Raw genomic sequence first — 16,719 nt, 5'->3', positions numbered from 1 at the left:
CAGAAACAAGTTGTGAAGAAAGCACTCTGAAACTACAGTCATCGATGCTTTCAGTGCAAAAAAAAGAAAAACTGCCCATGGAGACAGGCTGTTAATCTGCTGTTTCTTATGCAAATAAGAAAAAGATGACAAGAGAAATAGTCTCCAGTGAATTAATGACTAAAGACAGTGAAAGGATAATGATTGTACACTAAGACAGGGGTACAGGGCTGATTGCTTGACCTCTACAGAGAGAGCATCCAGTGGTTCTGGAAAGGCTTACTGCACATCAATACAAAGTTCCTCTGAATGGTCTCTTTCAGGATGAAGTCGTCACTGAGTGAGCAAAAATGATTATAGCAGAGATGTCAAACTCATTTTACATCATAGGGCAGATCAGCCCATTTTTATTAAGTGGGTCGTACCAGTGAAACTCCCCTTTCTGTGATTCTAAAGAAGTTTAATTACACATTTGATCCTTAGGATGTCTTAATAGACTGTAAAAAACAACCCTGTAACTATAAAACAGAAAGTTTTTGTTGCTGGTTTTTCACTGTTATTTGATGTTTTTTTTTTTACTGCCTATAATCACTTTAGTGTAGCATGAAAAGTCATGTAGATGGTCTTTTTCAGTAAAGATAGAGCTGTAAAACATATTAAAATACAGGTAAAAGTCCATAAATTTACAGCTTTCTTCACAAGTTCCAAAGCTGTCCACTGGGGGCTGACTCTGGCCCCCATGCCTTATGTTTGAACCCTTGATTTATAGGTCTATGCTATGGCCAGTCCCACCTGTCAAACCAATGGAAGACTTGTAGAATCAATGTCAAGGTGCACTGAAGCTGTTGTGGCAGCATGTAGTGACCCCACACCTTAACCATTTTTCCTTTAATTATTCCCCCCTCTTACGCACTATATGAATTAACAGCTAGTGTATCCAACTATATCCACACAAACACTGTACTCTGCTTCTACTACTACTTGCAAAAGAATCAACATGTGGCTATGACATTAGACAAGATTAGCATTCTCTTCATCTCTATCAAAACCAGAATTGCATGCAGGACGTAATAAACTACAAACAGTTCCTAATGCATCATTCCTAGTAAAAAACACACAAAAAAACGTAGAGCAAGAACTTCATAAACAACGGAATAACAAAGCCCTGTGAGCGACCCGCCTCCCTTTGAACGTAATGGCTGCACAGCACGGCGTCCACTTTTTGAAGTCACTGTCCCCAAGCACACACGCGATTTTCCTCACACTAACACACACACACAAACACACACACCGACCTTTACCCTGCCTCTTGACTTTGATCCCTCTCCATCTCTTTGTATTTCTTACGAGTTGTCAGAAAAGACCCAGTGAATCGAGTGGCAGAGATCAAAGGCCAGACCTTGTAATAGGCCAGGATGGAGAGGAGACGGATGACTGTGTGTTTACGACTGCGTGGGTGCATCTGCCTATCTGTGTGTGTTTGACTCACACTTGCTACAGTCACGCATATTCAGAATATGAATATGTCCATCATGGCTTGTGTTTGAACCAGGTCTTTTTTCTAGGACTTCCACACACGGGCACATGCATACACATACACACACTTCTCCATTCCTCTTCACTTTGAAGACGAACGGGGTCAAGTGACAGGTTTTTAATCAGTGCTGACCCCAAGATGCCATGGTCCTGATATGCTGAAACCTGCCCCCACCCTCCTATCTGATCCACCCACTGACCTGAGAAGGGTGTCACACACATGAGAAAAAGAATGGGAAGTTTATTTTGGGGTTTCATTAAATGAATGGGGGTTTTTTTTTGTTGCTAAACTCGTTTTACCTTCTTTGGCTTCCCTGTTGTCGTCCTCATCCTGTTGCTCCGACTCTGGCCCCGGCTTCGTTTCCATCAACTCTTCATCTTCTTCTTCTTCCTCTACTGAGGGAGAGTAAAAAAAAAAAAAAGAAGAGAGAGAGAGAGACAGAGAGCACTCATGTTAATCAACAGCTGTTCCAATTTTCTTCGACCTCCCGCTGCGTGCTGCCTCCCCCCTCCTCCTTACCAAAATAATCATTCCCAGACATGCACCGGTACACCTGACTGACTAACATTCAGACCAAATGGGTTTCATTTACAAACACACGCACTTTGTTTTTTACAAAACACACGAATTCCAAAGCCACGCAACTCCCCTTACAGTTGCGTAGTAAGTAAAGGCCAGAAGCTCGTGTCCATCTCTACTGTCCTGCATGCACATCTGTGTGGGCAGCTTGGTTACTGTGCACCAAAATCACAAACGCACACAGACTTGGCAGGAAATGTGAGAGTTTTGTGTGCCCTCCCCTCTTTCCCTCACCTTTGACCCCATGCAAAGAGATCCTGTGATGTATGTGTGTGCATGCGTGTCTGTGTAAAAGGGGATTCCCTCTGCATTCCCTCCAATCAGTCTCTGCAATTACACTTGACTTGAAGAGAGTGTGTGTGTGTGTGTGTGTGTGTGTGTGTGTGTGTGTGTGTGTGTGTGTGTGTGTGTGTGTGTGTGTGTGTGTGTGTGTGTGTGTATTTGAGGTTCAAGTATGAAGGGTTGCTGTCAACATAGGCACCTGCTTGTCAGCTACTGCCCCACCACCCCTCGGGCTATGTGTTGCTAACCCTCACCAACCTCTCCTCCTCTTTTCTGCTGCTCCCTCCCTCTGAAACAGATGCTGAGAGTCGGGGGGCCTCTCTGAAGACCTCTTAACACCCTGACACGGCCACCAGACACCTGTGGTCCGCTAACACACACGCTACACACACATACAATCTGTCTTTCACTCTCTCTCAAACACACACACACACCCGGGCCCTCGCCCACAGTGCCAGGGGTGGTGAGGGGTTAACTGGCAGGGTCAAACTGACAACAGTTGCTCAGTCCAGTGGGAGGAAGTGACTACATCACACTCTCAGACATGTCATCTCTCTCTCTCACACTCACAGAAACACACACGCATACACATGTCAGGGTGTGTTTAACTCAGCTAGAGTATGGCCTGGGGCACTGTTAAAACCACTCGCTCGAGGGCTGCTCTTGCACCAGATGAACTGTCCATTTGTCACTGGGGCTCGCCTAAGCTTTTGATGAACTCGCTGCTACGAATACAATTGCAACTGGTGGACCACTCCACTGATTATACTGATGCTATTACAATAATGTCCTGCCTTATTCTATTCACTGTATTCCCAGAAGATCCTTCCCTACCAGTCCTTGTGTTTTCTTTTCTTTTCACTTCCAAGTAAACGTTTTTGATATATGACTTTAATTTTCATACTGTGTTTATATAATAAATGACTACGCTATATCAAATACATAGTGGTGAGGCTCCAGCCAAGTGTGTGGTTAACAGCCAGCTGTACTGATCCAAACACCAGTGACCCACCAGTATGGAAGAGAGACCAGAAAGAACCAGACAGGCAGACTGCCAGACTAGCTCCATGTCTGAGCTGCCAAAACAGACACGCTACAAACAGGGATACCCTTTTTTTTTTTCTCCCCAGGTCCTTTTGTCTCTTCCTCCATGACTCAGTTTGTGAAGTTTGATTTCTTCCAAGTGTTGTTTTTTTTGGGCTGTCATTGTTTCCTCCAAACTGAAGTCATTAATGAGAAAAGCTACAGGATGTAAAAGAAGTTAAAAAAGAAAAAAGAAAACAGGAAGGTATATTACACACAACTTCTATTCTACTCTATTTTCTTGACCTTATGTGACCGGTCCGGTGGTTGGAATGTGCGGTAATGGGGATGGGAGGAGCGTGAGGAAAGCAGAAAGAAACCACATCGAGGAGCGGTCAAACTGTCAACCCCCGGGACCACAAGACTGTGGAGCAAGGCAGCGTGATTCATGGTGTATGGGTTACCTCACTGAGGGGAGACGGTCCAATTCCCGTCCGAAGATACTGCTGATGTCTTTGCCAACAGCCATGCATCAAGTTGTAACAGTACGCACCAAAAATATCCCTACTATTTCCTTTAAATGGAAATTTTCAGAGATGTGTTTCTGCGTGCGCCCAGGCTAAAACAAAACCTATACTGTGGTAAATGGTAATCTAAAACTTTATGTAAAAATGTTCACGAGTACAAGCAGAGAGGCACTGCTCGGTTTTCCTGCGGCACAGCAAAGTAAGCAGGGAAGGGAAATGAAAAGAGACAATCTCTCACAGTGTGAGCGTGTCTGCATGCTACCCTGCAAGTATCCTGCACACTTTCTTGTTTCCACCTCATTCCAGTCACGGGATGCTTTCTCTTTCCACCTGCCGCTTAATACCGCTCCTCGCTGCAGGACGACGGTTAACCGGTATCCTCCCCCTCACTGCAGACGGGGGTCCACCTTGATGAAACTCTGCTTGGGGGCTCCCGTTTTGGCCGACTACACACCCGGGGTAATGATATCCTCTGTAGCCTGGGGCCTCCGCATCTGGTTGCCTCAATCTTCCACTGGCTGCTTTCACATGCTGACCAGGCCCAGTCAATTCAGAGCAGCCCAGCAGGTATGCAGGCTCTCTCAGCTTCACGGTGCGGGTATAGAAACAACGTACACGCGCGCGCACAAATGTGTAAAAGTGTTTGTTAACGCAGACACACACACTGGCAGAGGTATGCACTCTACCCACAAGAGCAGATGTATAAAATGTGACTGTTAGAAACACAGAAATGTGCTTCAGCTTAGCAAGTTGGAAAGATTGGGTGTCACCTATAAAATGCCAAAACAGCTAATATTAACCCCTCAAGCAGCTATTGCTGTCATCATTCAGTTTTAACAGCAATAACAAATCTGTTACTGGATATAAAACATATTTCGTTAATTTATCTGAAGACGTATCAGACAGATTTTTAAACGGGGGGGAAAAGGAGTGATTAGCAGATACGCTATCAGAATTAGCGTCAGGACAGAAAATGTGTAAACACTATTTCCCAGTAAATATGAAGCACATGTATAGTGAGAATCTGATTAGGGCTGCTAACATTCGTAGTACGAGGACTAAAAACAGTTGAGCAAAATTCCATCGCGGATACAAATTTTGGTGACCATAACGTACATTCTCAGGCGGATGATGAACAGGAAACTCAAAAGGATTGGGAGTCATCACCAATGTTTTTTAAAAATATTTAGAAGTTAATAATCGCTGTATGTAAGAAGATGTTTGTAAAAAAAAACTTGACCCACCAGTTAAGGAGGAGACAGGGCACATACATAAAGAAGAAGCAATAATTCTGAATAAAATGCATCTGAATTACATAAAATCAGAGGTTTATTTATTCATATAATTCATCTTTAAATTTTATTAAATTTCACATTTTGCATTGTACTTATGTAACAAGATTACATGGAAGATTTACATGTAATCAAATTATTTAAAGGCAGCATTTTAGCCATAAATATTTTTTGGAGTGTACGTACATATGCTACAATCATTCAGAGACCAAGACAACAGAAAATATTCCCATTACAGATAATGTAACCAGTATCTGATGCTTTTATAGAGAAATTATTTGTTAAATTAAGCCCCAGCGATAGTTAACAGTTTTGAACCATATATGGATTACAGTGGCACTCTATAGATGGATTCTGTGTCATAGAACAAAATCCTTCTATATTAATATTGTAGATCATTTACACAAGGGAAAGCACAGAAAATATCACATACAATAAAACATCTTTTCCCTTTTGCTTATTTCACATTTTCTGTATCCACGCAGCAAAACATCTGTATGTCTACACCCTAACATGATATGCTGCATAGACTTATATAGACAAATCTGGAGCTAGCTACTAAATGTATGGTAAGTAGCTACTGTACCGGGACTAATAAACACTTTATCTTGTTTTCAGTGCATGAGGCTCTTGTTAGCCGGCACACGCATCATTATTGCTTTTATGGACCAGCAGACGAGTGAAATAGTTCAGGTGAGAGTAATGTGCTGATTTGTTTGTGGAATAAAGAAAACATAGTCTTAATGAAGGCTGAGCTACTGCTGAGAGTTTCATTAGCTTAACCATTGTGTATTACTTCACAGTAGGCAGCAACTATTGAGCATGTGGAGAGAAAGATACTGACAGCATATAAAACATGATGTACGCCGTCTTCCGCTTCCCTTCAGCTGCTACATAAAGCGCGAACGGTGTGGCGTCACGGCCGTGATGTGTTAGCACGCGCTCTTTGGTGAAGGATCGAAGCGTTAGCCAAACTTTTATTCTGAACCCAAAACTTTAAGTGCTAGTTTGCTGAAATGTGTTCGCACGTGCTTGGAGGAATTGGCATAGTTATCAAAGAGCTGTGACTAGACCCTAAGTTTGTCATCAGCTGCCATTATTGGGGCAGAGCTTCACACTTGTCACGTCAGTATGGAGGTGACTACTCGGCTGAGTCACACACCATCAAAGTTGACAGAGCTCATAATTTTTTTTAGAGTTCTTCATTGTGTTAATCACAAAGAAGGAGAGATACTGATATGAGAGAGGAGAGGCGGCGGAAGCAGGGAGGAGGACACAAAAGAGAAATCCGGTGAGATTTTGAGGAGGGGGGCATCTCACGGGCTGGGAATAACACATTATTTATATGGATACACACACACGCACACATACACATACACATATAGACTTCACAGACGTTCTGGTGGATTGGCTGTGGAGCAGACCACAACACAAGTACTATGCAGAGGAGTAGGAGGAGGTCAACAAGACTTAAAAGGCTCCTCTAATGTGGCCCTGGCATGACACACACGCACACACACACACGCACACACACTCCTATCCACTAACTTCACTCAGAACAAGTCAAACTCCAACCTTCTTATTGTCACACACATTCAAACTGCAACCACATCACCTCTTTGGATATCAACCTGAGACACCGGGGGGAATTCTTTAACTTTTATGAGTCCTGCCTCCAGTAATGCAATCCTTGATATTTAAGAACAGCCCACGCCCATTAAAAGAAAAGAAGAAAAACAATAATCGAACCACATTGATTTTACAAGTCAGCAATAATCACACAGCTTTCAAATAAATAAAAGGTCAAAATTCATGTAAAAGAGTATAAAAGACCACACACACACACCACCCTACAATACTTTAAATGTTTTTTTTACAGATGGACTTGTCACACCGAGTGTCTGTGAAGTGTCTGCGCAACCTAAAGAAGATCAGAAAGTTGTTTTCTTTTATGTTGTTGTTGTTGTTAATACTCAGCTGGACATAAAACTCTCTTTCTGAGCGCAGAGAATCACCGCTAACATTTTAGGGACCTCTGTTAGTCAGGTTGGAAAGAAAATTGATGGTTTAGAGCCAGCCATGCAGGAAAGTCGAACAGATCTTTTTCTCAGAGGTGAGAGGGCAAGTCCAACCTGCGCAGAAATCTCAGTGATCGAGACAGACGTGACACACTGTCCAAAACAAACAAAAAAACCAAAAAAAAACCCACGCATGGCATGAACACAATCACTACAGTTGCAAGTAGTAATTATTTGTAGAATACTTGGATTTTAGTGAAACTGCATAAAAAGTCCTCCAAACTCTGGCAATTTGATTCTTTTTTCATTTTTTAGGTAGGGGGTATTAATTTATCTTAATATAAAGTCATGTTTAAAATTCATCATAGTTCATCAAGTCATGATTGGCACAGTAGGGGTGAGTAAGTAAATATTCCCCACATACCCACACATTAGCAGCAGGGCCTGATGTAAAACTGCTAAAGCTAAAACCCGCAGCATGATTTAGATTAATTCATCTCTTCACCACACTTCCCCACACTGATCAAACATTGTGTATATGTGTGTGTGTGTGTCTAAGCCTGTGTACACCCAAGTCTACACCGTATGAACACATGCATGCCCACACATAATCCGCTTTCATTAATGCAGCCCATACAGGCCTTTTGGAGGTCTGTGGCTAACTTCGCTGTGCGCTGTGGGCTGGTAGATTCTCCCTCCATCTCTTTCTCTCTCTCTCCCTGTCCCACTCGCCCTCCCCCATTCTTTCTAGCAATGCCACCCAAGTCTGGCCGCGACCCAGACCCACATCTTTAAAATGAGCCATCATGCCACGCCATGCCATGCTCTGAGCCCCACCGCAAGGCTCTGATTAAAACCCATGACTTCAAACTTTCCAAACTGTCAAAAACCCAGTCAAGGAGAGCGAGACCAACAGAAAGAAAAGGTCTTACATAAAATAAAAATAAAAATAAAAATTGCTGCTGTGGCATCGACTTGCTTTTCAACGCGTCATCTGAGCTGGTATTTGTGTCACTCAGAGAAAGTGCTGTCTGCATCTATGTTTTTTTGTGTGACTCTGATGCCACAAACACACACACATATAAAGTGGTGTTTGATTTGATATAATGATGGAGGAAAAAAAACATGGGATAACCATTTTCTTAGTAGCTCACTAAAGATTGACTCCCTTCTGCTAAAAAGACAAAAGTTTGCACTACACCTCAGCAACGCGGTCACATAAGCAACCTTGATTTGTAGCAAAGACCACAACGTCACGCAGTCTAATGTGAAAAAGCTCGTTAATTTAGCAACACATATCCTACACATATTTGTGATTAATTATTAATCATTCAATATCATTTGATACCCATTTCGTTTAAAAAAAAAAGGGGGGGGGGGGGCTGTCACATTTGGTTGGTGAGACTGATGGAGCAAAAGTCTATGTGCCAAGAGTGCTCCCTGCTGGAGAAACACAGAATTGCATGACAAACGCAGCCAAACAAAAGCAGCAAGGGTTATGAATTTCACTTCAATCAGCTGTCAAGCTGTATGATCTGAAAAAATTAAAAGGGCTCAATCAGTCGCAAGTACGGCAGAAATGGATTTTAAAGCTCGCTGAATTTCAACCACAATAATCTGAGGAGCAATTTTAAAGGCACCTAAAGCTTTGACCTAAAGTATAAAGCAGTCAAAAGGCTCAGACTTGCAACGGAAAGTGTTGACAAAAAATTCTTTCTAAACAATTACTGAGAGCAGCTTTCTGGAAGATAGCTGTGGCAGTGAACTGCTACTCTATCAAAATGAAAACCTCTGAGAGAGGACCACCCAAGCAAATGTTAAAGACCCACTTTTGTTTTACATGTGTATAAAAAAAAAAAAGAAAACCTCAAGAAGAGGAGGGAGGGTAGGGCGTGCATGTCAAAAAGTCATGTTCAACACAATGCAGATGAAAAAAAAAAAAAAAAAGTTGAAAAGAGAAAAAGGGGAAACGTGAAACTAAACATTCCTACTCATCTCGAGCACTCATCAGATGGCAGATATTATTTTGGATGATGGCCATTTTACCTAAGAGAGGGAGAAAGCCAGAGGGAGGGAGATGAAGAAGGGGTTCATGTACCTTATTATACGGTGGTCATGGGGGAAAATTGCAATCATCTGTGACTCACTTGGAATACCTTACACACACCGAAAGACATTATTTTTCTCTAATATCAAGACTTTTTTTCTCAGTTTTGACTGCCACGACCATTTCGACAGAAACCGCCTGGGACCCCGCATCAATTTTGCGAGTGAAACAGGAGTGAAGGTTGTGCCCTTTGGAGGGCGATGACGATGAAAGCCAAACTCAGACTTGTTTTATAAAGACAGAAAGTGAGAAGCGTTGGGTGATTAAGTGTGTCTGCAGGGAAAACACTGGGAGAGATCATAATAGCATAACCCCGATCTGATCTTCTGTGTGTGCGTCTATGTGAAACACACTTGGTTTAAACAGCATCACGAGAAACTGCTACCTGAAGGCAGCCACTCTTTTAAAAGTCCAGAAGTCAACGATCGCAAAAAGGCACGTCTTCGATGTACTTTTGAGCAAAACTAATTCAAAGTACATTTTGTCCAGGGTCCTCCGTTGTGCGCTCACTGTGGTTGATCGCTACACAAATTGTGCCTTCACAAAAAACACACAAACCCTCTGCTCTGTTCAGCCTGTTGTAGCCGCCTGGCTGGAACAACAATGTATGAGACAAATACTTCCATATGTGGCTGGGTACACACACATTCATATGCACATACATACAGAAAACACACAAGTGCCTAGCCATGCAAAATACACACTCGTGCAATCACATTCCTCTCTCCAGGACCTTGAAGACGGCCCACAAACCCATCAGTCATGTCAGTTTCATATAGAGTGGGAGTGTGTTATATTCACTGTTTTTATTTGAATCACTGGACTGTGTGAAATCCTAATGAAGGGCGCGGGATAGGTTGGCAGAGGAAACTTCAAGTACATGAATTGTGAGTATCTGGTGTGAGCCTCTGGCTAATGCAGCAATACTTTCCCTGCTAACGATCGGTAGTAGAAACTGGACAAAGCAAAAGCACTATTATTTAAAATGTGCCAATAAGAAAATAATGCTGTTAATTTAGATTTTACAAGCAGTGATTCTATTGTTGATTTTAACCTCCTGGATAAAAGCACATGCACTACACTCTCAAAACTCCAACATGCTTCATTTTCTCCCACAGCTGACATACACACTGATGAACCAGAACTTTACATCCACTTTTGATTGGCATGTCAACCGTGTAGTTACTGATATTTAAAAAAAATATATTAACAATATCTCGTCAATTATGCACGTGATTATTTTGTAAATAACTGTGTTATTGTTGTTTTCATATGCTCTGGTACAATTCTTTTTGTAGACTGTTAATATTTTAACTTTACCTTCATTTTTTTTTTTTTTAAAGAAGTTATGCCTTTTATTTTTCTTCAAATCATCTACAGATATCACCGTAATGTCCACATCTGTGTCCACACATACACGCTAACATGCTGAGATGTACCTGGCGATAAGATTTTAGCAGCAGACCATTTCTTTTTTTTTTGTTTGGCAGTTGGAGGGCAGAGGGACAGACTGCATATGCTGCAGCAAATGCCCCATGATCCTCCTTCAGTCACAGCATGGTCACTACGGAAGCTCCCTTACACATAAATTGGTTTTTCAAAAGGCATAAAGTGCAGTAGGAAAGTGTGTACCTCACAGATACTTGAGTGGAGTTTTTTTTTTTTAGAGCCAATCAGGCTCAAAGTAGAGAAGTGGGGATGAAATATAAGGCAGGGGAAGAATTTATCATCATAAAGAAGCAGTTTCACAGAGCTTGCATTTCTTAACATTATAATTTTCTTTTTCTGTTCACGCACACACACACACACACACACACATAAATCAACGTGTGTTACGTTTTATGAGGCTTCTTAAACTGATGGATAGCTGCTCTGGCATGCTGGAGGCGAATGCCAGAGCCAACAACAGAGTTTATTAACTTTTTCATCCAGTAGTTTTTGATCTAGTCGTGCTTCCAGGACCACGTGATACGAAGAGCATTTGAGTATGCAGATGAATATTTAATGGTGTATCTAAAACCATTCGTGGCAAAAGACAGGACAGGACATAAGGATTGGTCACGTGCATGCAACTTCACTATGACTGGAATTTATAAAATCTGCTTTAAAAATCTGCTGAAAGTCCAGCTCTTTTTGCTTTGTATATTGAGCCTTTGGCTCAGTATATACGGCAAAGTACAGACTTAAAAGGGGTTTTTGTTTCCAAACTTGAACAACGAATAGGTCTTTTTGCAGATGATATAATTATATATCTACAGGATCCTGATACGACCTTTCCTTGGCTGTTTAAAGCATTAAAATATTTTGGTAAAAACGCAGGATATAAACTAAACATCGTAAAGACTCAAGTACTCTGTCTGAATTATTTCCCCAAAGAATTATTACAAAATGAACTTAAACTAAAATGGGATTCAAATAAGATCAAATACTTAGGTGTCTATTTAACTAGTGATACAAGTACTTTATACGAGGCAAACTATGTGAAGTTTAGTAACACAATCCAAAAAGATCTGATTAAATGGGCTCCGCTTGTCAAGGACCTTAGCTCAAGAATAGAGGTAATAAAAATGAATGTGCTTCCCCGGTTATTGTACCTATTCACCTCATTACCAGTCCAAATAACAGATGCACAGTTTGGTAAATGGGATAAATTAGTTAGTAGATTTATTTGGAAAGGGACAAAGCCAAGAATAAGATTTAAAATACTCCAATCAGGAAAAGAAAAAGGAGGACTTGCCCTCCCGAATTTCAAGGAATATTTCTATGCAGCTCAGCTGAGATATACTGTTTATTGGTGTTCATCAGAATATACTTCAAAATGGAAGCATATAGAGTTAAATTATTGCCTATCATGTCATCCACAAGCAAGATTGGGAGAAGAAACTACCCAGCCCACGAACAAAAATCTCATCACTGAATTTACTATTAAACTCTGGTGGACAATAATGAAGAAATATAGAATTACAGAAGATTGTAAATTGCTGATTTGGCCTGCATACTCTCGAAAATTCCAAAGTGGACAATGGGATAGCACATTTTTAAGATGGGTCAATAAAGGAATTACAGCAATGTGTACATTAATAGATGGGACAACATTTAAATCTTTTGAGAATCTACAGAAACAATTCGGATTGGATAAATCAGATTTATTTAGGTACTTTCAATTAAGACACTTTTACAATACAGAAATTAGAAAGAAGCTCTCGAGAGAAAGAAATCGTATAATAGGAACAATAACAGGTGCATATAAAAATCTTCCATCAGGAATTCTGTCGAAATTATATGATGGCCTACAAAATTCGAATAGGAATGAAACATTATATATTAAACAAAAGTGGGAATCGGAACTACAAATTGAGTTGTCAGAGGATGATTGGCGATCCTTATGTCTCACACAGCATAACTCCACTAGCTCTAGACGATGGAGAGAATATGGTTGGAAAAATGTGATTAGGTTTTTTATTACTCCGTATATCAAAAGCAAGCAGTTGAAAACACCCCAACAATGCTGGAGATTATGTGGAGACTGGAACGCCAATCACTCACATGTGTTTTGGAAGTGTAAATATATTAAATCATATTGGGAAAGAATCGCGGCAACAATGACGAAGGTGCTGGGGTATGAAGTACTGTGTGAGGCACGAGTAATGTATTTTGGAATATGGGAAAATGTAAAAAAGGAGGACTGGTATTTGTTTAAGATTATGTTGTTGTCAAGCAAAAAGGTGATAACAAAGAATTGGCTGAAAAGCGATCCTTTAAAACTGGAAGACTGGATGGACGTAATCGAGGACATATATACAATGGAAAAAATGACTTACACTCTGAGACTGAAATCTGACAAACACCGAAAACAGTGGACAAAATGGATAATTTATAAGTCTCAGTCAGCCTTATAGGGCGGGACCTCTCGTGTTTTTTTTTTTTTTTTTTTTTTTTTTTTTGTGTGTTTGTTGTTGTGTTATTATTATTATTGTCTTGTCCGTATGTAATACAAAGGAAAAAGTACAAAATAAAGAGTTATAAAAAAAAAAAAAAAAATCTGCTGAAAGTATGCAGATCCACATTTCTACCCCTGTGTGTATGCACAGTTTAAGGCATCTGGCTGTAATTTTCTGGTAATATCAACTTAAGCCTGTTTTACTTTTGTCTTCACACCTGCCTGTTTTCCTTTCATTGAACATGCTGAATGTAACAGCTAGCTTATCTCAGCACTTTTGTAAATGAATGCACATTATTTACGTCACCGGTGAGCGATCGTAATGCTGTGACCAGCAACATACATATTCTCCAGTCTGTGCATTATCTATGTAAACATTTTTTAAAGAAATAAAAGATATAGAAGAAAATACTCCACACAGAGCACGTCTCTGGGTATTCTTTGACTTTTTTTTAGTAAAAACTTTATTCAATACCATTTCTTCTTCTCAAATGTGAAGTATGGCTTTAATAAAAGGCCCTGGATTTTGCCTGATCAAAAAAAAAATGAAAAACAATATTTAATCAGTAAATATCTGATTAAAGAAAAAATAAACATGACTAGAAAAGAAATCTCATGTTTCTGATATTTTCTAACTTGTAGACACACGCTTGGTAACAAAGACAATATTAAGGCATTATTCTCAGTTCTACTGTTACTATTATCAAAGTTCAGCAGTAACACATACCAACTCTGGACCCACACCGAATAAATACATAAATAAATAAAAACCAGTCCCATACTAGTGTGTCTCCGTCATGTGTGTAATGCAAGAACTTCAATAAACGAGCGCAATAAACTCTTCAACTCTTATAGTAATAAGTGTCAGACCTGGATTCCAGTAATTCGGCCAATTTAAAATCCAGGATTGGACTGGATAAAATCCCAAAAGACATCTGTTGTAAAACTGTTGATAAATATCTAAAGTTCAGGACCTGTTGAACCATATTTAATACATTTAGGAGTTTGTGGAAAAAAAACACACACACCAAAGTAAACACTCTAATTGGACCAGTGTGCTGCCAGTGGTCAGGATCATTTAATAAATTTGGAGTTTGGTTTCTTAACTGCTCTATTACGGGATTATGTGGAGCTCGAGTGACATGTGTGCATGCGTGGCGTTCGTATGTGTGCATTTTGTGGCTGTCTGTTTTTTGTTTGTTTATTCCAGTGTATGCTGTGTTTACATTTATGAGTCTGAATGCTTGTGTGGAAAAAAACAAAAAAAACCCAAAACAGCACACACACGCACACTCAGTATTTTCACATTAGTGTCTGGACATGAGGTTTCTCTTGCAATTAAAAGCCATTACCGGCCCACCAAATGGACCTGAGGAGTAAATTTCTGACCAGTTATACACTCAAGCTGTACAGAGCCTGAGAGCTAATGGGCCAGAAAATATTACAGAGGCGGGAGAGAGAGAGACTTGTGTACCCCTAGTTTTTTTCCATACGGGCGTGTAAACATTAAGATTATGTACACTCTTGACCCCATGAACTTGTAACCCTGAGAAGGGGGTTTTCCAAAGTTGCAATATCAAATTATACACAAATACTCAAAGAGTTGTATTTCTGAGGGTCTGCTTCTGGTTCACTGCAAACAATTACTGCTTTAATGTCAGAAGTGCTTCGTCGTCCCTCGACGGCCCCTGCCGCTTCGCCTCCATTTCTGTGTCTCTTCTATTCCTGCTTATTTGCTAGTGGCCATGAATTTCTCTTCACCTTTTTTCACTCTCTCTCTCTTTCGCTCTGCTTTTCCACTGTGACCTATTATGGGTCTTTTAAGGCTCCACTGAGCAAAGCCAATTTACTACAAACTGGGTGTAAGGCTCACACTACTCTCATGCAAACCTGCGCGCTTGTATACGTGCACATCCGCATGCGCAAAATGCCTTCAATCGCTTTGACCTTTCCTTATCTTGCCAAGATCTCAAGTAAGCACATACACGTAGTGATAGCTATCCCCAGATTGGGTTCAGCGGACTTAAGTGTGGCTGTCAAAGTACTGGCATTTGCTTTGTTCATTACAGAGCGGTGCTGGCTGGTCCGGAGAAGGGATGAAGGGGAAAAGCGAAAGAGGGTGACAGAAAGGGTGTCCAGAGTTTACTACACCTATGTGAAATCTCACCTTTTCGCTTCTCTTTCCTTTTTTTGGTTAGACTTGAGGAGATTGGAAGTGCTGCATCTCAAAGAAGGTGAAGAATTATGGGTATCTTAATTTCCAGTTAATGTCTTACTTTAGGCCTTGCACCCATTAACATCCTCTCTGAGCTTATATATTACAATCTGTGCTGCAGCCACTTCACAAACTCTTTTAACTTGCCCACAAACTCCTCCTACACAATCAGGATAACCAAACTTGGCACACAGGTACATCTGAAGCATCCACAATGGAAGAATGTGGGGACTAGAGACCAGAGAAAGTGAATTACGTTTGGAAACTACAAGCGACTACAGGCGAGTGGGCTTTTCTCAACTTCCAACCAAGCAATTAAAAGGGACATGAATAGGTAAACACATGCGTGTAAATTTGTAACATGATGAAAGGTAAATTTAAAAAAATCCTCTTTTATTGGCATATATTAAAAAGAAATTCAGTACATTTAATGGGAGTGCGCACTGTCTGGTTGATCACAGTGCACTCTTGTTTTAGATGAAAATGCATTTTGCTGCATGGAAACATACAATCACAACCATATTTGTCTCTTTTTTTATGTAAGCAACATCAATATTTTTCATTCGCTCCAATTTCTTTTAATCAATGTAATTAAATATATCAGTTTTCCAACAGCACAAACGGACCAGAAAATACTGTAACATGGGCGTGTACTAGTAATAAAAAAAATACAATCGATAATAAGCCTCAGTTTGGGGGGAAAAACTCATGGACCAAATGTTGTAACCTTCCACTAGAAAGAATTATATGTGCACTTAAGGTGAAAGGAAAAAACGTGACAAGGTCGGAGACCAATTTGGAATTTTTGATCTAAAAGATTTTGTAAACTATGCAGTGTTTGGTTTGTTATATCGTTTGAATTGATAAATACAAAATGTATCCGAGTGTGAAGATTTGGTTTGCCATGCTTGTCCCTTGACATTTTTATTTATACATGGATATGCTATGCATGTGTAAATAAGAACAGCAGTTTAGTGTTCATTTTCTTTTACCGCAGTTCTTTTCTTTTGCTTTGTTTTACAGTTCATGTTAAATATATAGAAAATTATTGGTCTTACAACACAGACATAACTGAACCGAGTACTTTGTTTGACCTTAGTAGGCCAGTCTACTATCACACACACCACAGTAGACCTTGGTTTATTTCTCTGCTATGACCTTAAACAAAGCATCTATCCGTCACAACAAGCGTGTCCATTCATACGCATTAGAAAAGCAGC

General features: G+C 40.3%; 1 protein-coding gene across 12 annotated transcripts in view; it reads right to left on the bottom strand.

Annotated features, from left to right (window-relative positions):
• dync1i1a (dynein cytoplasmic 1 intermediate chain 1a) overlaps nt 1–16,719 on the bottom strand; it is a 67,349-nt gene that overhangs the window by 38,760 nt on the left and 11,870 nt on the right. For all 12 annotated transcript variants that reach the window (XR_003270925.1, XM_026155376.1, XM_026155365.1 and 9 more), the window contains one exon: nt 1,816–1,911. Coding sequence is in view for 11 of the 12 variants with exons in the window: in XM_026155376.1 (XP_026011161.1) it covers nt 1,816–1,911 (96 nt within the window). In the remaining variant the exon portion in view is untranslated. The remainder of the gene's footprint in view (nt 1–1,815; nt 1,912–16,719) is intronic.

The sequence above is a fragment of the Astatotilapia calliptera genome, chromosome 22, assembly GCF_900246225.1.
Source record: "Astatotilapia calliptera chromosome 22, fAstCal1.2, whole genome shotgun sequence".
Taxonomy (NCBI): Eukaryota; Metazoa; Chordata; class Actinopteri; order Cichliformes; family Cichlidae; genus Astatotilapia; species Astatotilapia calliptera.
Note: the sequence above shows the minus strand (reverse complement) of the source record. Positions and strands in the feature narration are given on the sequence as shown.